The sequence below is a fragment of the Ceratotherium simum genome, chromosome 3 (genome assembly GCF_057802395.1).
Source record: "Ceratotherium simum simum isolate JZ-2026a chromosome 3, ASM5780239v1, whole genome shotgun sequence".
In the NCBI taxonomy this organism is placed as follows: Eukaryota; Metazoa; Chordata; class Mammalia; order Perissodactyla; family Rhinocerotidae; genus Ceratotherium; species Ceratotherium simum.
Genome location: NC_141902.1, coordinates 2,174,279 through 2,195,676, shown reverse-complemented (window position 1 = coordinate 2,195,676; position 21,398 = coordinate 2,174,279). Strand labels below are relative to the sequence as shown.

Sequence of the window (21,398 nt, the reverse complement as noted above, 5' to 3'; positions counted from 1 at the left end):
TCTAGTTATTCCATCTATGACTGAAAGGTGTTGAAGTCTTGAACTGTTATTGTTGAATTGTCTATTTCTCCCTTCATTTCGTTCAGATTTTGCTTCATATATTCTAGAGCTCTGTTGTGTGCATATATGCTTACAATTGTTATATCTTATTGATGGATTGACCCTTTATCATTATAAAATGTCCTTCTTTATCTCTACTAACACTTGTTGTCTTATAGTTATGCTAAAAACATTTTAAAGAAAGGAATTAAAGTTTTGAATAACAAATATATTACCTGTTGGATTCTTAATTACACAGCTAGTAGCCCCATGAAGATCAGCATGTACATAAATGTCCCCTTAAAAACAAATAAGAAATTAAGAAATAATACTTTAAGTCCTGTTTCTTTCTTTCTTTTTTAGTTGAAATTATTCATTGTTTAATGGGATTAGGGATATACAAAGGAATAAGGTATATAAAGAAAAATCCATCTCCCACCCCTGGGAGAGTTCTCATAGGCCTTATAGGAAAGCAATGTTGATAGGGTAGATTACAAAAATGGTCACAGTTCCTCTCCTTCTATCCACACAGCTTTGCTCTGTGACCTTGAACTTCCCCCATCAAGAGGAGGAGTCCACTTCCCCATCCCATGACTCTGGGCCTGCCCTGTGACCTGCTTTGGCCAGTAGAACATGGCAGATGTCACCAAGTGCCAGTTCCCAGCCTAGGCTTTGAGAGGCCTACTGTGTTTCCTCTCTCTCGCAGAAACTTACTGAGTTACCATGAAAGCAAGCCCAGGCTAGCATGCTGGAGGGTGAGAGACACATGGAGCAGGTGAGTCATCCTAGCAAGTGCAAAGGTTCTGAAGATGATGGATGTTTGACTTGTACAAAGAGCAGTCAGGAGGCCAGACTAAGCAGAGAGTGGTAAGAAATGAGGCTGAAGAAGCCAGGCACCTTGTAAGCCACAATAAGGACTTCTGGTTTTATTCAAAGTGTGTGACAGCAACAAATGAGCAAACAGATGAAGGCAGGAGTGAACAGTCAACCAGGAAAAGGAAAGCACATGGTTCCTAACGGATAAAAGCAGCCACTGCTTGCTTTTGCTCTAAATGTGAAAACAGGTTATAAACTTCAGCACTGAAAAATTAAGCGTTTAAAAATTTGATCTACGATGACTCTGGAGGATTGAGAGCTATTTTGTTAATGTAGCAGAAAATCAAAAGTCCACTACTGCAGATAAGCTCAGCATTACTACTTTAGGAATACTCACTTAAAATGAGAAGTGTCAAAGCACACATTCAATGAAACTTAAACCATTAAGCATCAAACACTTTCTACCAATTAAATCTGTCAAACAAAGGAGTATAAGATGAAAATCTACACCTAATGTTGAGATAACTGATCCAATTAATTAAGAGAGAATTCTTTAGAATTTTAATCTTACCTACCTGATGTCAAGTATCTTTTCACAATTATTTCATTCTGTTGCTGATCTCGTCCACCTATAATTAGATAGTTCTCTGAGCTAATGAACCACAGAAATTTCTCAAACCTAGCAAATTGAAAGAAAAAAAGTTAACATTTCTTTTCCTTTAGAATTGCCTGACTTGACACCCTTTTTAAAAATAAAACAAATCAAGAAGCTATCCTACCTGTATAGGTTAAGATAAATGGATGGTTTAATTTCTTTTCTTAAGGCATCAAGCTGAATTTTACTGAAAATTTGTAATACAAATTGCCCTAGGATATTCTTAAGACAGTCTTAGAGAAAGCAACTAAATTCTATGGTTTAAAAAAGTATGTTCTCTCCTTTTCTCCCTCTCATAAAGCTAGCCTTCTTAAACTCAAGGATACCTTATAATAATGAATTGCCCAAAGCAAAAGGATAAACTGTCACATGGTCCCTAGGTTTAGCTTTCTTTCAGTGGGGCACTGGACAGGCTCTGGCACCATGGGTAAGAAAGAAAAGTTGTTTTCCCATTCTGTCCTCAATTAATCAACTGAATGTATACATATATGATATTCTTTACACTTTTTTAATACAAAAAACCAAGAATTGCCTTCAGATGTATAAAATTGTAACTTTTCTCAAGAGACAAAGTAATCTGGGTTTTCATGATTAATAGGTACCATCACGATAAAAAGTAGAGTGCATATTTGTATGACATTTAGACATGCAATAGAGATGAACATAAATGTTTCTTGTATTATATATGAGTACCAAGATAATCTTTTTATAATTTAATCTACAATTTAAAAACTTACAGTTAAAGATGACAGATTGAGCACAGGCATTAAACTAAACTCCCTCATATCCCCCCAAAATATAATAGCAAAAGAATTTTATTCCTATTTTCTAATCTGATTTTTTATTAATACATATACATGGTTCACAAAATTTTTTAAATTATATAAAAAGGTATAGTGAGAGATCCTGCATCTCTCTTCAGTTCCCACCACTACTACCAAATAGGGAGCCATTGAGATTGGGTTCCTGTGTATCCTTCTCCAGAGTTTCTTTACACACACAAAAGCTAAAATAAAATGCTTATTCTAAACCTTTTCTCTCTCTTTTTTTTTTTTTGTGAGGAAGATCAGCCCTGAGCTAACATCCATGCCAATCCTCCTCTTTTTGCTGAGGAAGACCCGCCCTGAGCTAACATCTATTGCCAATCCTCCTCCTTTTTCTCCCCAAAGCCCCAGTAGATAGTTGTATGTCATAGTTGCACATTCTTCTAGTTGCTGTATGCGGGACGCCACCTCAGCATGGCTGGACAAGTGGTGTGTCGGTGCACACCCGGGATCCAAACCCGGGGCGCCAGTAGCGGAGCGCGCGCACTTAACCGCTAAGCCACGGGGCCGGCCCCAAACCTTTTCTCTTTTTTAGACACAACACGCACTGTTCTGTATAATGCCTTCTTTTTTCACTTAAAAATGAATCTTCCTCATTGCTGAATGGATGTACTATATTTAACCACTCCCCTATTGATGGCAAGGAGGTAAACCCACAATGACAAAGAGAATGAGAAAGATGAATCAAGGATGTATTTTGTAATCATCCTAATAAAGGAATGCGTAACTAACAGGCAAAAAAAAAAAACTAACCAGTCAAAAGAAGGCAATAAGGAAGACAAAAAAGAACACAGAACAATATGGACAAACAGAAAGCAAGTAGTAAGATGGGTAGATTTAAATGCAAATATATCAGAAATTACATTAAATGTAAATGTAGTCAATTCTCCAGGTAAAATGCAAAGACTGTCAGACTGAAAAACAATAATGATATATATACTCCTTTAAAATATAAGGATAGAAAAAGGTTGAAATATGAAAATGGAAAAAGCTATACGATGCAAACACCAACCAAAAAACTGATGAGCTTTAGTACCTCACACAGAAGGAAAAATAGTTCTAAGTTAAAACGACATTTCATTAAAGTTAATAAAAGGTTCAATTCACCAGGAAGATATAACAGTTCTATATTTGTATCACTTAATTACATACCCTCATATATGTAAAGCAAAAACTGGCTGAAGTAAAAGGAGAAACTGACAAATCCACAATTACGTGATATTTAACACACCTCTCTCAGTAATTGAGGAAAAAATCAATAAAAAAAAGAATTAGTAAAGATGCCAAAGATTTGAATAATATAATTAATAAATGTGACCTGATATTTAGAGAAATGTACTCAACAACTGTAGAATACACCTGTGAAACATTTTGATAAATAAAGTTGACCATAAATAGGCTGGGCCATAAAGCGAATTTCAACAACAAATGTCAAAGGATAGAGATAATTCAGAATACTATCTGTGACCATTATGCAAATTAAGATAAAAATCAATAACAACAAAAAATAACTAAAAAAGTCCCATAATTTGGAAATTAATATATATACTTCTAAATAACACATGGGTAAAGAAATCACAATGGAAATTAGAACATCTTGATGTTAAAGATAATGAAAATACTACATAAAGCTCTTTAGATGCAGTTAAAGCCAGGCTGAGGGAAATATACTGCCTTACATACACATTTAAAAAGAAAAGAGGCTGTGGAAAAATCAACTAAGCTTCCATCTCAAGGAATCAGAAAGGGAACCGCAAATGAATCCCAATGAAAAGTAGAAAAGTGAAAACAATAAAATAAAGAGCACATATATAATAGAGGAAAACAATAATCAAAACACTGGTTCTTTAAAGATATTAATACAACTGATAATCCTCTGGTCAGGCTAATCAAGAAAAAGAGAAGGTGGGGCCAGCCTGGTGGCGTAGCGGTTAAGTTTGCACGTTCTGCTTCGGCGGCCCATGGTTCGCAGGTTTGGATCCCAGGCATGGACCTACGCACCCCTTGTCAAGCCATGCTGAGGGGGCGTCCCATATAAAGTAGAGGAAGATGGGCACAGATGTTAGCCCAGGGCCAGTCTTCCTCAGCAAAACGAGGATTGGCAACGGATGTTAGCTCAGAGCCAATTTTCCTCACAAAAAAAAAAAAAGAGAGAGAGAGAGAAGGTATAAATAATAACTATCATGAATGAAAAGGGAGAGGTCATTAAAGATCCTAGGAATGTTAAAAAGTTAAGTGGAATATTATAAACTTTTTGCCAGTACATTTCAAACTTTAGACAAAATAGACAAAGTCTTAGAAAAACACTGCTAACCAAAACTAAAAAATCTGAGTAGTCCTTATGTCTACTCAAGAATTTGAATCTGTAATGAAAAACTTTCCCATGAAGAAACCTCTGGACTTGGCTTCACAGGTGAATTCCATCAAGCATTTAAGGCCAAGTGATAAAGGACACTTCTCAGTTGGTTTTATGAGGTGAGAGACCCTTGATATATACCGTAAGAGACATCTCCAAGTGGTTTCCTTGAGAGAGGAGGCAATAGGAATAGGGGTAAAAAATTGTAGGGCTACTCGTTTTTGCAACAAGCTTTGTAGAACTGCTTGATTTTCTAAACAAAGTGCATGTATAATTTTGGTAAACACAAAAACTATATTTTAAAAAGGTAAAACACTTACCAGTACACTTTCCTTGCTTTTTGAATAGAGGTAACTGTTTGGACTTCTTTTAAGGTTTGTTTTGTTTTCTTTTCTGCTGATTTGAATGCCTATTTATGAGAAAAGAGTTTTTAAATGATTTGTTGAGAATTTATTTAGATAACACCAAGTAAATGATAGGGCAAGAAATAATTTTTTAAATGTCACAAAATGGCACTATCTACACGCACACACACACACACACCATACACACATGAAAGCAGTGAAGAATGAAAAGATTTTTGCCTTAAATATTAAAACAGGGGCTGGCTGTCACGTAGCAATTAAGTTTGCGCGCTCCACTGCTGGCGGCCTGGGTTCGGATCCCGAGCGCACACCGATGCACCGCTTGTCAGGCCATGCTGTTGCGGCATCCCATATAAAGTGGAGGAAGATGGGCAAAGATGTTAGCCCAGGGCCAGTCTTCCCCAGGAAAAAAAAAAAGAGGACTGGCATCGCATGTTAGCTCAGGGCTGATCTTCCTCACACACACACACACACAAAAATTAAAATAATCTAAGTCAAAGACTTACTGTACACAAATATTTGCTCAAGACCTCCAAATTAAAGAGTATCAATCATTTACCAGATACTGAGTGCCCACCACCACACAGGTTCTGGGCTAGATACTGGGGACAGAACAGTAGACAAGACAAAGCTCCCACCCCCACCCCACTGGGGTTGAGGAAAGAGACAAATACAAAACACATAACTATTCAAACAAACATGCTAAGTGCTTCTAAGGGCACTATGAGAGTATAACAAGGGAAACTAATTTATAACGGATTATGGTCAAAGAAGGTACTTCTGAGGAAACGGCATTTAGGCTGAAGCCTGAAGGATGAATGGAATTAAGAGGGCAAGAATAGCAAGAAGAACATTACAAGCAGAAAGAAAAGACCAGTGTGACCAGCAAATAGTGATCACAAGGTCAAACGTCAAGAAAGGAGGTGAAGAGGCAGACTGAGGGCTAAGTCACGAGGGCCGCTCATTTAACAGACTACGTTCCAGGCGGTATTCTAGGGGCTGGGACGTGGCAACGAACAAAACAGACAAAGATCCTACTTTCATGCAATCTAGATTCTAGAGAGAAGACAGATCAACATATGTTGAGAGGGGTGTTTTAAGAAGAAAAACAGGGGCCAGCCCCATAGCGTAGTGATTCAAGTGTTCATGCTCTGCTGCTGGCGGGCCGGGGTTCGCCAGTTGGGATCCCGGGCGCGCACCGACGCACCGCTTGTCAGGCCATGCTGTGGCGGCGTCCCATATAAAGTAGAGGAAGATGGGCATGGATGTTAGCTCAGGGCCAATCTTCCTCAGCAAAAAACAAGAGGAAGACTGGCATACGGATGTTAGCTCAGGGCTGATCTTCCTCACTAAAAACAAACAAACAAAAAACAAAAAACAAAAAAAAAGAAAAACAAAGCAGAGTAAAGAAGGAGCGACTGAGGTAGTACTATTTCTAGTTAGAGTAGTGAAAAAAGGCCTCTCTGATAAAGTCCCATTTAAGTAGACAATGAAGGGGGGCATCAAGCCACGGAAATCTTGAGAGAAGAGCTTTCTCAGCAGAAAGAGGGCAAATGCACAGGCCCTGATAAGGAGCATGGGCCACTGCTGTAGGAAAAGCTAAGATCCCAGTGTAGCTGGTCAGAGTGTGTAACAAGAGGAGTGCAGGTGACGAGATGAGAGAGGAGCAGATCATGGGGGCCCTTATATGCCAGGAATAAGCGTTCTGAATTGTCAAGTAAGATGGGAAGCAACTGGAAGACTCTGAACAGAGAGAAATGACTTCATTTTTGATTTAAAAGGATCACTGTGGCTGCTGTTGAAGAACAGACAATAGTGGGAAAAGGGTAGGAGGAGAGAGACTCAGTAAGAGGCTACTGTACTACAGTCCATGTGAACAGAGAGGATGGAGGCCTGGACTAATGAGAAGTGGCCAGATTCTGGTTACATTCTGAAGGAAGAGCCAAAAGGATTTGCTGATGGACTGGACATGGTTTATGAGAGAAGAATCCAGGACGACACAAACGTTTTTACTCTGAGGAAAGGGAAAAATGAAGGTGCTATTTACTGATATGGGGAAGACTGGGGAGGAGCAGGTTTGGGGAAGAAAATAAATACTGGAAATACATACATTTAAATCAAAAGTAAGTTTGAAAGATACTTCTAAATTAGAAAATCTCATTTAATCAAAAGAAATAACTAAAGCCGTTAAATTAAAGCAGAGAAAAATAATTAACATTCACTCTAAGAAATATTAAGTACCTTCTCAGCAGCTTCAACAGTCTTTTGTGTTTTCTTAGCAGCGTATCTCTTGTGATCATAATACCTAGACAAATACATTTCTCTTAATCTTAAGTAAAATCTTTATTCTTTAGTTTTCTATTTATGTTATTTCTAATTTTACAGACTCTCAAATCATACAGAACAAGTTTTGTGCACTGTGCAACTTTGTTTTGCACAATGTGTTCTTTGTTCTTTGTATGTTTTGTATAAAAACAAAGTTGTATAATGCATAAAACAAGATTTAAAAAAGTATTTTCAGGGCCAGCCCGGTGGTGTAGTGGTTAAGCGCGTGTGCTCCACTTCGGCAGCCTGGGGTTCGTGGGTTCAGATCCCAGGTGTGGACCTACACACCTCTCATCAAGCCATGCTGTGGTGGTGTCCCACATACAAAATAGAGAAAGATGGGCACAGATGTTAGCTCAGGGCCAATCTTCCTCATGAAAAAAAAAAAAAAAGTATTTCCACCCAAAAGTATATACAGGCAAAATAATGCTTTTTCTTATCCGTAACACCCTAATTGATTTATTGCAGATATTTTACCTAAAATTTGTACTTAAATTTAAGACTTACTTTTTGGCATTGGCGTATGCTGACAAGCTGAGGTCAACATCAACAAGTAATGGTCTATTTTTCTGAGGTTTCTGCAGCTGTTTATTCTTTTGCTTTTTCTTTTTTCCTCTTGGTGGTTCAGTTTCATTTTTCTCAACACTGATATCACCATCAACATCGTCATCTTCCTCCTCTGATAATAAGTATGGATTTCTATTAAAAATATTCAATAGTATTTCACTAATGTCAATGACATCACTTTATTTTCAATTTTCTTCCTCAATGAAATTATAAATGGTTTACAATATTTAAATAGTTGCATTATTTTAATGTAAATTAATTTTTTTCTGCATCTTCAAGGATAAACTTCCAAATAAAAGAAAAAATTTTTTTAATGTATATTGAAATAAAGACAAGCATTAACCACTTAACTAAGCGTCAAACTTACCTTAGCAGCATTGTAACATGATTTGTTTGTAGTTTTAATTCTTTGATTGCATTTGCAACAGGGTCTCCTTGAGCTTGGGCTTCTTTCACAATTAACCCGATTTCTGTCCAATCTATCTGGTTGGCTAAAGCACTTCTAACAACCTGAATGGCTCTGTCAACTATCTGTAGGTTCATTTCTATGAGCTCTCCTTTAAGTTTGTCTATTTCCTTAGGAAACAAACCAAAAACATTTACTATAATGCCAGTTAAAGTTAACATTTTTGAAAAAGCATCTGAAAAAGCTAAACATAATACCTGAGCCTGTTGAAGAGCTTCTAATCTGTTTTCATGATCCTTTCGGACATTATCTAGTTTCTTCAATGCTTGTTTTTCCTTTTGTTGACAAAACAGATTTTTAAAAAATTAGATTTCTCCTACCTCCCGGATCTTCTCTCTCTCATCTCCTGAAACTCACTTATCCCAACCCCGCTTCTGCCCCTCAGTGTTGTTACCTAGCTAGCTGAAGTTCCCCATAGCTCACAGTCTCAGGTCTATCCTACCCCAAGTGTTTCATTCTCCAAAATTACCTCTCCTGTTCACCTTCCTCCCTCCCATTCCCTATAGGAAGGTATTTTGAGTCCAGGTTACACTGTATGTATGACAGGCCCCTAATGCCCTTGCATTATTCAAGCAGGCAGAATTCAAGACATTTTTTTTCCTATGACATAAAAGTAAAGTTGGGGAGAATGCATTCTTAGAGAGCATAAATTACCAAAATAACTTCTTTTTATTTTACGGCTGCTTTTAATTTTCTCAGCATTGTTTCTAATATTTTACAGAGTACTCTTTTTCCTAAATTAACAACACAAAGGCTCATGGCAGTTATTTTACCTTCTATGTAGCATTTTATCATATATAATTTATATTTCAAGGTTATTGATTTGGGGGCAAATTTTCTGACACTAGTAAGAGCATCACCAATTAATGAATGTTTGAATGCTGATGTAATATTAAAAAGATTTAAATTATAAGAAAGATGACTATTAAAAGAACACACAACGATTACTAAAATAATTCGTGGGTATTCTGATGCACAAAAAAAACATGGGTTTTGATGTTACTGCTAATATCTGTTTACTAGCTGAAGTGCTGCCACCATGTGGCAATCACACTACTTAATTCATTCAACCCACTTGCTGTGAAATTGTGCTATTGTTAATTTTTTAAAACTGAGGAAGGGAGGACACAAGGATTCACATAACTTCAAATTTTTGCACACATATCTTAAGACTTTATTACTATTTTTGAAAAATTGAATCCCCTTCAAATCAAGAGTGACTTGTGGCCAATTTCTGAAACTGTTCTGCAGCAAACGCTTCAAAACATGGTCAAATGTGCTGGGAAAACATGGCATATTAAACCCTCCTTGTGTAGTCATGATACACGCAGAGCACAGTATAAGAGTCTACTTAAAAAAACAATTTAATGATAAACAAATATACTTATTTGCACAGAAAAAACTTTTCCCTCTCCTTTGGCCTATTTAAAAATCTCCTTGGAACATTATTCCCTTAACATCAAAGTCTGAGAAGCTTTGGGTTGCTGTAATAAAGTAAATCATATGGGGTATAAATAACAGGCCTCCCCTTCCCACTGTATTTTCCGTTGTAGAGAATGTCTGATATACTGATAGAACAAAAGAGGGTACACTTTTCAAACCCGATACCTCCCCTGGACCTTTACCAAGATCAAAGTGTTCCCATACTACTTCTGAAAGGCTACCCATTCCTATATGAAAGCATCACCTACCAGCAAACCACACTAAGGCTAGTTGGTTTAATAGAAATGCTTTTAATAATACCATACCTGTTGCAAAGCTTTTAAATCTATTTTCTGACCTTCTATCTTGGAATAAAATTCATCCACAGCCTTATTGAAAAAAAATAGACAATAATTAGCTGAAAAGAAAAACATGGTCTCTACTTTCATTTGCATACATATTATATAGCTAAACAGTCAAGAATCACATTAAGTTCAAATCTTTGATCTTTCATCTTGAAAGATGAAAGATGAAACAAAGATGAAAGATGAAACAAATGTTTCCAACAGTTTGTATCTGTGACTGCACTGATTTTCAATGACCAGATTCAGAGATTGTAAAACAAAAATATTTTCAATTTCTCAATCAAAGCAAGTTGATATTAGTTTAACAACTCATATCATGCTAAGTGGTCAAAAAACAGAATTAGAAAACCCACCTTGTCAAATGATTCAAATTCTATATATGGACATTGTGAATGTTGAGAAAACAAGAACGGATGAAATTCCTCATACCTGTAAAACATATTTCTTACATCACATTCAAGAACAGTAATAAACATCCAAAGCAAGTCGACCCATGCCTACACGCTTACGTGAGTATGTCTTCAGTCGGTTTATCCACTTCCAGGCTTGGTTTTATTTCTCTTTTCTGAATGATATACCCCTACAAAAATCCAACAATAAAACTCATGTCTATCCATGATTAACAAAGATTTACTTTCCATGGCTGACATTAATTTTATTAATTTAACTTATAAAATTACTCTAGTTATAAATAATCAGCTGCATTTGTCTATTGATTGTTATCACTTCTCAAAATGGCATTTTTTAGGCTCAATAACAATTATTAGAAAATACTGGTTTATTCATATGGACAAGAAAAAACAGGGAATAAAGAAAATGAAACTAGTGATTTGATAAAGTGGTGGAATTATATACATGCATTTTGCTTTTTTCTTTCCATTTTTAGATGTTCTGCAATTAAAAAAAGCCAAAAGCCAAAGGATATGAACAGACATTTTTCCAAGGAAGATATACAGATGGCCAATAGGCACATGAAAAGATGTTCGACACCACTAATTATCAGGGAAATGCAAATCAAAACCACACTAAGATATCACCTTACACCCGTCAGAATGGCTATAACCACCAAGACCAAAAATAACAAATGTTGGAGAGGTTGTGGAGAAACAGAAACCCTAATTCATTGCTGGTAGGAATGCAAACTGGTGCAGCCTGTATGGAAATCAGTATGGAGATTCCTCAAAAAATTAAAAACAGAAATACCTTATGATCCAGCCATCCCACTACTGGGTACTTATCCCAATGTGAAATCAACAATCCAAGAGGCTTATGCACCCCTATGTTCACTACAGCATTATTCACTATAGCCAGGAAGTGGAAGCAACCCAAGTGTCCCTCAACTGCTGACTGGATAAAGACAATGCGGTGTATACATATGCAATGGAATACTACTCAACCATATAAAAAAAGACAAAATTGTCCCATCTGCAACAACATGGATGGACCTGAGAATATTATGTTAAGCGAAATAAGCCAGACAGAGAAAGACAAACACCACATGATTTCACTTGTACGTGGAAGATAAACTATCACACGGACAGAGAGAACAGTTTGGTGGCTACCAGGGGCAAGGGGGTTGGGAGGTGGGAACAAGGGGTGAAAGGATGTATTTATATGGTGACTGACCAACAATAATGTACAACTAAAATTTCACGTTATAAACTATTATGAAATCAATAATAAAAAAAAAGAAAGCCAAAAGCACTTTACTTTCAAGAGAACAAGTCTTCGATTCACTTTGTTGGTAGGAAATTTTAATTCATTTAAAAAACTGGCAGGTATATTTGGTCTGAACTATTTTAATAAGTAAAATTGTACTTTGAATAGGGGAAAAAACAAGGTATGAGGTAATTCAGAGGATATTTAACTATTAGATGGATGTAAATCACCAAATTTTTGAAAAGTGCTGGCAGATTAAAATGTGCTTCTGTATCTAAAATCAACCTAAGAGGAAATATTTTCAACTTCTTCAACTTTTCTGGAGTGCTAATATTGACTTGACCTTTCTATATAGTACTTTCTATAAAAGGCAAGGAACACAACAAAAATAACAAACCAATAGCAATAAAAAAAAAAAAAACTACCCTAGAACAAGCATATTACAGATGACCAACTTCCCAATGACAACAAAAAATGTACATATATTGATCCTTTAATGAACATTTAAATTCCAAAAATCTAAATAAATAAAACCATAACAATACACAGTAAGTATATGTGGTGCTACCTTTCCACTGAAGTTGGATGTTGTTTTCATATAGTCTTCTGCTTTCTGAAGACAAACCAGTACTTTTTCAATATCTAAAGGGGAATAAAAAAGGAAAAAAAAGCGGGCCAATCAATTATCAATTAACTTTTATTAAACAACTATGTAGAAAACAGATGAGTGTATATGAAATGATAAAAGTGTTCAAGAAAATCTGATATAATTATTTCATGTTTGTGATCAGTATATGTAAATAAGCATATACTGGCCGGCCTGTTGTTCCAATAGCTCTTACTGAATCCTTCCTTCCTGTCATGATCTGAAAGGCACTCTGTTCATATACCAAATTCCCATACATATTTGGGCCTGTTTCTGAATTCTTTATTCTATTCCTTCTCCAAAAACTTACTATTTTAATTACGATAGCCTCATAATATATTTTAATCTGTGAAAAGGTTATTCTCCATCATTAATATTATTTTCCAAAGTTTTCCTGAACATTTTTGCATGCATTTCACATGAATACCAGATTTATTTCATGATAAATGAATTGCAAGAACGACTGCAACAGCAAAAACATGATTCACTAAAACATTCAATTTGTATTTTTAAACACAAAAAAATTTTACAGTATAAAAATTATCCCTAAACTTTAAGAAATGATATATAATCCCAAAATATAAATATCAAGAAAGATTTTTTTTTTAATTTTACATGAGAATCTGCAAGTGAAAATTTGTCAAAGACTAAATCTTCCATTTTCCTTATATTTCCTCTAACTTTTTATTATCCTAATGTGGCAGTTAAGTTCCCTTTAACAGTTATTACAAAAGCCTAATTCATCATATAACCACACTATAGTACTTACAGAATTAAAATGCATAATTATACTATTTCTAGAGGCACTCCAGGTTCTGAGTCAAAAGGTGTATAATTTGACTCCTTCAAGCCTTGTACTAGAGACTGTCTCAAGTTCAGTAACCACTTCAAAAATTTAGAGGGAGCAGGGGAGAATATTCTAAAGTCGACAGGTAATAAGATAGGTCAAGAAGTTGAACTACACGTTACTAGGGATAAAGTACCACATTAGAGTAGGAAGCCAGGAATACCGTACGGACAGAACACTCACAGGTCAAATGTTTTTAAGTCTAGAACTATCTGTTCACTTATTACTTTCCCATAAAGAATTTTCATAGTTTTGAAAAAAGGAAATGGATAAAACTTCTAACATGCAGATATACCTTTGCTTTCAAATTTTTCATCCACTTTGACATTGCCAGAGAATCCATTTTCTATAAGACAGTGTTCAATGAGAGCTGGTCCATAGGCTATAAAAGCAGAGGGTATTATTTTTTATATTTTCCTATAAAATGTAACATTCAAAATATAAATTTATACCCCAATATAAATGATCTACTCAATAATAGTAGCCAGTGAAAATAACACTCAGTTTACTTATTTTGAAATGTTGTTAGAGATGACAATTCAAGTACTTACAAAAATGTGAGACTACAATAAAATTATAGCAGTCAGTATAAAAGTTATAGGACTTCAATGGAATTTAGCCACACATAGAAAAAGAATTGTAAACTAGGAATGCAAGGTTGGTTTACCATCCAAAAATTGGTTAATGTAAAACACCATATTAACAGAATAAAGAAATAACAGCAAAACCCAAACTTAAAAATTTTAATGCTATTTAATTTAAATGCTTAAATTTAAATGCTATACTAACCAGTTGGAAAGTTCTAAAGATAACTTTGTAACGCATTCTAATTTCATAGGAGAGGAAGAGTAACTCCCTAATGCTCAGTAATCAAGGGAACCTGCCTGCCCAAATGTCCTCTCCAGATTCCCTAGTATGGGGATAAGTGATGATTTTCTCAAGCATAAAAGGCTACTGAATTATCTTTACTGCAGTTATCAAAAGTACCTGGCAGATCCTGGCATGCCCTGAGACCCACCACCAACAACAACAACAACAAAAACAAGCTAAGTGGTTATTAAACTGAAGATTCACACTGGAAAAACACGATTTTTTAGAATACTACAGCTAGCACTAAAGTGCTAGATAACATACTGTTAGTTCACATAACTGTATTGCTTTTAAATAAAATCTAACAGATATACAAAGGTCAAACTTCATGTGGTATAACAATTTCTCTTTCCTTGAAAATAAACTCTTACTCAAAAGATCATTTTAACCTCCTTTCTACATTTATCAAGTTGTTCTAATTTTCTACTAGAACTATAAAAGATTTACATGTATTCTTGAAAACTACATTTCTTGCAAATATTTCATTGCCCTATGTAGGATTACTCACGAAGTAACGGGTTAAGAACTCTCTTCAGAAGTTCGCCCGTAGGTGCACTGGCTATTATTTCAGTCAATCTGTGAAACAAAATTGACATACCTTTCACTATCTTATATTTAATAAACCTTACAGCAATATTGCTATTCACAACATTTTCACATGCATCAATCTGCCTGATCTTCACAATACTCTAAGAGGAATTAGCTCACTTGTAGGTAGGAAAATGTATCATAAAAGTAATTTATCCAAGGTTAGTAGGTTCCTAACAGCAGACTGGGACTTTAAACCAGGTTTTCTGAGAAAAATCAACACTTTTCAACTAAGTTATATTGCTTATCATCAATGTGCCACATATGACATTGAAAGAGACATTTTTATAACAGTTAAATGTTGTTGGTGGCGCTTGGTGCTATATCTTAATACCTGAAATGGCTTTATCTAATTAAGCATTTAATAACAACTCTTAAGGATGCTTGTGAGCCACTGTGGTCTCCAGATCAGCAGCATCCACATCACCTGAGAGCTTGTTAGGAATGTAAATTCCTGGGCCCTACACCAGATTTACTGAATCAGAAATGGGAGGGAGGGGCAGAAATCTCTGTTTTATCAAGCCCTCTCACTACTGTAGCCTGTTAGTCAGCAAAGCCTTCCAGCCAGAAGGGCAGACTTACAATCGGCACCTTATGCCACGGTACTCCCTTTTCTTAGCTAAACCAGAATCTCTACCTCCTTTTGTACTCTGCCCAAGATATCCATCTGTCTTCTCACAGAATAGCTAATTAGTCCCCTCACTTTACCAAGAAATCATAAGCATCTGAAGTAACAGTGAACTTAGATTAAAAAGACACACCTCTGCTACTCCCAAACAAGGCTTACCTGCTTACCTGTACAGCTGTGTGGTCCAAGCAGTCCCAATTTACTCACTTTTATGCCAGTAAGCAAAATATTTTCTGTGACAGTTTTCATATTCTTACATATGATCTATCTCACCTTTTAACACAATATGAAATGAGTTTATAAACAAAATACGTTACCTTTCCAAGGTAAGCAAAGGCTCAGCAGCTCTAGCATGATCAACTGGATAGCGTTCACGAACAGCGAATTTAACATCGTCTGACTCATCAGTTCGAAATCTTAGGATATTTAAAATTAGATACTCATAATCTGTAAGAACGATGTTCCCCTGTAATAGAATAAAATATAATTTAATGCTTTTCCCAAATCATTCTTGAAACTTCTTAAAAACTGAGAAAGAAAATGTAGTCTCTTAAAAACCTAATCAAGGCTACAGAAATGAAGTTACAGGGGCCGGCCCTGTGGTTTATCGGTTAAGTGCTCACGCTCCGCTACTCGCGGCCCGGGGTTCGGATCCCAGATGCGCACCGACACACCGCTTCTCCGGCCATGCTGAGGCCACATCCCACATAACAGCAACTAGAAGGATGTGCAACTATGACATACAACTATCTACTGGGACTTTGGCGGGGGTGGGGATTGGCAATAGATGTTAGCTCACAGCTGGTCTTCCTCAGCAAAAAGAGGAGGATTAGCATGGATGTTAGCTCAGGGCTGATCTCCCTCACAAAAAAAAAAAAAAAAAAGAAAGAAAGAAATGAAGTTACAAACAAAAAGCTTTCAAGTCATGTCTAAACAGTGCCCCTTGCACTTGCCCAGCACAGACTGTGACATAAACAAATTTAGGGGCCAGCCTGATGGCACAGTGGTTAAGTTCACAAGTTCCACTTCGGTGGCCCAGGTTTCACCTGTTCGGATCCTGGGCGCCAACCTACTTACCGCTCATCAAGCCATGCTGAGGTGGCGTCCCACATAGAGCAACTAGAAGGATGTACAACTATGACATACAACTATCTACTAGGGCTTTGGGGAGGGAAAAAAAAGAAAAAAAGGAAGACTGGCAACAAATGTTAGCGCAGGGCCAATCCTCCTAAGGAAAAAAAAAAAGATAAACAAATTTAAAGACTCCAAGTTTGAAACACAACAAAGGAATCCAGAGCAACTTTAAACTCAGTGTCTGATGGTTCTGCAGAAGTCACTAACAAAAGCACAGGACGCCATTAATGCCTGGATGACCACCAGCTGACCTTACTGTTGCAATTGCGTGAGGCAGGTCTACAAACACTTTACTATTAAGAACAGAACAGACATATATTTCAGAAGCCAAGCAAAGAGCTTTTTATGCGTTCACCCGCAATTTGTCTTTTGATAGCAAGAGTTATGTGGAAAAATCAGTAAAGATAGTTATACCCTTTGCCCAAGTAATTCCACACTTGGTAATGTGGTCTAATGTAATAAGTCAATAAAACCCAAAGCTACATGCTTAAAGATATTTACTGCCGTTTAGTTACTATAGAAAAAAATGGAAACAGCCTACATGTAAAAACTGGGGAAACTGTTAAATAAATTATGATATATCAACATAATAAAAGATTTAAAAGCTGTTAACTTATGAAGACTATGTAAAAAAAGTAGGAAAATGTTTATATAATGTTAAGTAAAAAAATAGCAGGATACAAAAAAAGTCTGTATCCTAGAAAATGGAAGGCAAATATGGGGAAAAACGAAAATATTTATTAATGAGTTAGGATTTTTTTTTTTTTTGTGAGGAAGATCAGCCCTGAGCTAACATCCATGCTAATCCTCCTCTGTTTGCTGAGGAAGACTGGCTCTGAGCTAACATCTATTGCCAATCCTCCTCCTTTTTTCCCTCAAAGCCCCAGTAGATAGTTGTATGTCATAGTTGCACATCCTTCTAGTTGCTGTATGTGGGACGCGGCCTCAGCATGGCCGGAGAAGCGGTGCATCGGTGCGCGCCCGGGGTCCGAACCTGGGCCACCAATAGCGGAGCGTGTGCACTTAACCGCTAAGCCATGGGGCCAGCCCTGAGTTAGGATTTTTAACAGTCCCATCTCATGATCATAATGTCTAAAATTATTTTTGATTACACAGACACACACAGCTACTCTCATTGTCTCTTGGCCTGATTTATTTACAGAGGTGCAGCAAGAAATGTTAATATAGGGGCCGGCCCCGTAGTGTAGTGGTTAAGTGCTCATGCTCCGCTGCTGGCGGTCCAGGTTCGGATCAGGCGTGCACCAATGCACTGCTTGTCAGGCCATGCTGTGGTGGAAGATGGGCATGGATGTTAGCTCAGGGCCAGTCTTCCTCACAGAAAGGAAACAAAAAAAAGAAATGTTAATATATATAAACCTCCTTGTACTACAGTCAGCAAATCTAGAGCCAGATGGTATAGAGGAAAGAACCCACACAAAAAACAAAGACTTTTAGGTTATTTCCAAGTTTTAACTATTACAAACACTATGATGAATATCCTTGGCATGGTCCTTCCTGAGAACTTGTCTCATTTGCTTCTTATGATAAATCCCTAGAAGTGGAATTCCTGGGTCAAAGGTTATATACACAAACCTAAAAATCATGTTCTATACCATCAAATAATCTTCCAAAAATAATGTTCTAATCTGCCCTTGTTCATCTACATTTTGCTAACACTGGTTATTGTCAAACTTTCCAATCATTTATCTATTGACACAGAAAGAAAAAAGGAAGAAAGAGGAGGGGAAGAAAAATATTTTATTGTTTTTATTTTTCAGTAATTCATGAATTTAGACATGTATTCATGCTTTCATAAGCTACGTGTATTTATTCTTTTTTAAATTGTCTAATCAAACACTTTGCCCATTTCCCCATTTGAGTGCTTTGTGAAAACTGCATATTAAGGTTATGAACATCTTATTTACCACCCAAGTTAAAATATTTTTCCCCAGTTCTTCATATTCCGACATAGTTCACAATGTTTTTTGCCTTACGCGGTTTTAAATTTAAGTAGTCGTATCTACCAATATTTGTTTTCACTGTTATGCTTAGAAGTCTTCTTCATCCAAAATTCATCAATCTTTATCCATATTTAAACCCAGTACTTCTATGGTTTCAATTTTTATATTTAAATTTTTGATGCATATGCAATTTATTTTGCTGTTAAGTAGCCCATGAAACATTTCCAAGACAGAATTTGGTGACCAATGGAAAGAGTAAGAGGCAAGAAGCAAGAGTGGTGAAGCCATCACTAGTCTTCCTCTTTTTTTTTTTTTGTGAGGAAGATCAGCCCTGAGCTAACAACCATGCCAATCTGTCCCTTTTCGCTGAGGAAGACTGGCCCTGGGCTAACATCTGTGCCTATCTTCCTCCACTTTATATGGGACGCCACCACAGCATGGCCTGACAAGCAGTGCATCTATGCACACTCGGGATCCAAACCCAGGTCGCCAGCAGCAGAGCACGAGCACTTAACCACTATGCCACAGGGCCAGCCCCTAGTCTTCCTCTTAATGACTGATGTCACTATGAAAACAAGGCAATGTCCCTGAGTCTCAACTGCTGTCTTATTTATGACACGACTATTTGACTATTTTCTGGATGCACCACACTAGTCCTGAAATGTAAAGCACCAGATAATTTCTTCAATTCTCAGATCTTCGTCTCCTACATTTATAATGCTATTTTTTTTTTTTTTTGCAGGAGAAGATTCACCCTAAGCTAACATCTGTTGCCACTCTTCCTCCTTTTTTCTTCCTTTTCACCCCCAGAAAGCCCCAGTACATAGTTGTGTATAGCTGTAAGCTCTTCTGGTTCTATGTGAGCTGCCACCGCAGCATGGCTACCGACAGATAAGTGGTGTGGTTCCGCGCCTGGGAATCAAACCTGGGCTGCTGAAGCAGAGTGCGCTGAACTTTAATGGCTAGGCCATCAGGGCTGGCTCCATAATACTATTTTATTTTATGATTATTTTTTTTCTTGGTGAGGAAGATTAGACCTGAACTAACATGTGTTGCCCATCTTCCTCTTTCTGCTTGAGGAAGATCGTCCCCGAGCTAATATCTGTGCCAGTCTTCCTCTACTTCACATGTGGGTCGCCACCACAGCATGGCTTGACAAGTGGTGTAGGTCCGCACCTGGAATCCGACCCTGCAAACCCCAGGACGCTGAAGTGGAGCACGAGAACCCAACCACTATGCCACCAGGCCTGCCCCTATAATGCTATTTTCAATGGCTAAGGTCTGCCTAAATTCTGACCTCCAGATAAAATGAAGGTTATTACTGGTAAATTGTATCTTACTTGTGTGGCACTTGATTATGATCCTAGTCTATCAACAGCGCTTAACACAGAAAAAATGTTCCACGCCCATGTTTTACAGCACTATGACATGAATAATTAACAATATACTGATGAATTCTCCTTCATCCCATCCTTCAAATTTAACTTACCCTATCATAGAGCTCAATGATTAAGTGATAAGCAGCTTCATCACTTCCAAATTGAAAATCTACAATTCTATCCACACCAAGCTGTTTTGCACTGACTAGTCTCCGACTCTTCAAATGTTTTCGGCACTAGCAAGAAACAGAAAAAAAAGGCATTTATATAGTAGAAGTGAATTCTTAATCATTAGGTATTGGTTTATAAATAAGTTTCTTCTTTCCATTACCATCAAGAATAATATTTTAAAGTAGTAAATAAAACAGCATAGTCATAAAATAAAAGCTTGCAGGTTAATCAGAGGAAAAATATTTTATTTCAGACAGCTCTGACTGCTAACTGAAAAAGTATTTTATACTCAATTTTTAAGTAGACAGTGACAGACCTACAGAAAAATTTACCTTGTTGCTTTTTACCACTGCTAAATCCATTGTTACTGCCCTGATGACCTCACTCAAAACAGTGACTTTGTTTTAACTCTCTGTCTACTCCCAATTTTTAAGTATCCTAAAGTTCCTTTCTAGTGCTTTTGTTGAAAATTAATTAGTGGTTTCCCTAATCTTCCACTTCAAATACAAATTCTGAACCATGAACTTGTTGGGATTCTACAAATTAGTCCTCCAAATTATTAACATACAATTACCCTCTATTCCCACAAACTTTATTAATATAACCCAAATAGAATTTTTCTGGTACTGTCTCCAAGCTTTTGATCACACTAGCTCATATCCAAATGTAATAACGCCTATTCTTTACCAACTCCCATTCCTCCTATTTCTAGTCATAAGGTTCTTATTCTTATTAGCAATTAAATAAAATTAGCATGTTGAACCCAAATACAAATTATTTGGTAAATAACTATCATTTTAGATTACACTTAAGTGCCACCCTTTAATACAAATATTTAAGTACGACATCGACCAGAAACAAGACTACTCTGCAGCCCCTAAAAATGATCTTACAATTGTTTATAACTTTGAATTTGAAAGACCTCTTAGGCAAGACCAAAAAGAAAGAATGCTTTTTTTTCCCAAGACTCAAATTCAAGACAAATTTTACAGAGAAATTTAATCTAAAACCATCTTAAAACAAACAAACAAGAAATAGTCATTCTTAGAATTAATGCCAACTCTTTCATAACTAAAAAGAGTTCTTCTCTAGACCAATAGTTCAAATTGATTAAAATTTTCACCTTATGTAGTCATATATTCAGGCAGACATAAGAACACTTTTCAAACTCCATAAAATAAACAATCTGCCTCTCCTAAATTCAACAGTTCTGATTTCAGAGTGGCCTGTACTGATTTTGACCCAAACAGTGACCTACATATAGAGCGATCTTTAAATCCCCAGGGGAAAATCACAATCAATCCTTCCAGAGTCC

The 21,398-nt window shown here is 36.5% G+C and overlaps 1 protein-coding gene across 2 annotated transcripts in view; it reads right to left on the bottom strand.

Annotated features, from left to right (window-relative positions):
- NEMF (nuclear export mediator factor) overlaps nucleotides 1-21,398 on the bottom strand; it is a 51,132-nt gene that overhangs the window by 26,324 nt on the left and 3,410 nt on the right. For both annotated transcript variants that reach the window (XM_004436353.3, XM_087421978.1), the window contains exons 4-18: nucleotides 20,023-20,148; nucleotides 15,756-15,904; nucleotides 14,731-14,798; nucleotides 13,648-13,734; nucleotides 12,428-12,501; nucleotides 10,710-10,780; nucleotides 10,554-10,629; nucleotides 10,162-10,224; nucleotides 8,611-8,688; nucleotides 8,315-8,523; nucleotides 7,888-8,079; nucleotides 7,297-7,360; nucleotides 5,011-5,099; nucleotides 1,431-1,534; nucleotides 276-338 (exon numbers count right to left, since the gene is read on the bottom strand). In XM_004436353.3, the coding sequence (XP_004436410.2) occupies nucleotides 276-338; nucleotides 1,431-1,534; nucleotides 5,011-5,099; nucleotides 7,297-7,360; nucleotides 7,888-8,079; nucleotides 8,315-8,523; nucleotides 8,611-8,688; nucleotides 10,162-10,224; nucleotides 10,554-10,629; nucleotides 10,710-10,780; nucleotides 12,428-12,501; nucleotides 13,648-13,734; nucleotides 14,731-14,798; nucleotides 15,756-15,904; nucleotides 20,023-20,148 (1,513 nt within the window). The remainder of the gene's footprint in view (nucleotides 1-275; nucleotides 339-1,430; nucleotides 1,535-5,010; nucleotides 5,100-7,296; nucleotides 7,361-7,887; nucleotides 8,080-8,314; nucleotides 8,524-8,610; nucleotides 8,689-10,161; nucleotides 10,225-10,553; nucleotides 10,630-10,709; nucleotides 10,781-12,427; nucleotides 12,502-13,647; nucleotides 13,735-14,730; nucleotides 14,799-15,755; nucleotides 15,905-20,022; nucleotides 20,149-21,398) is intronic.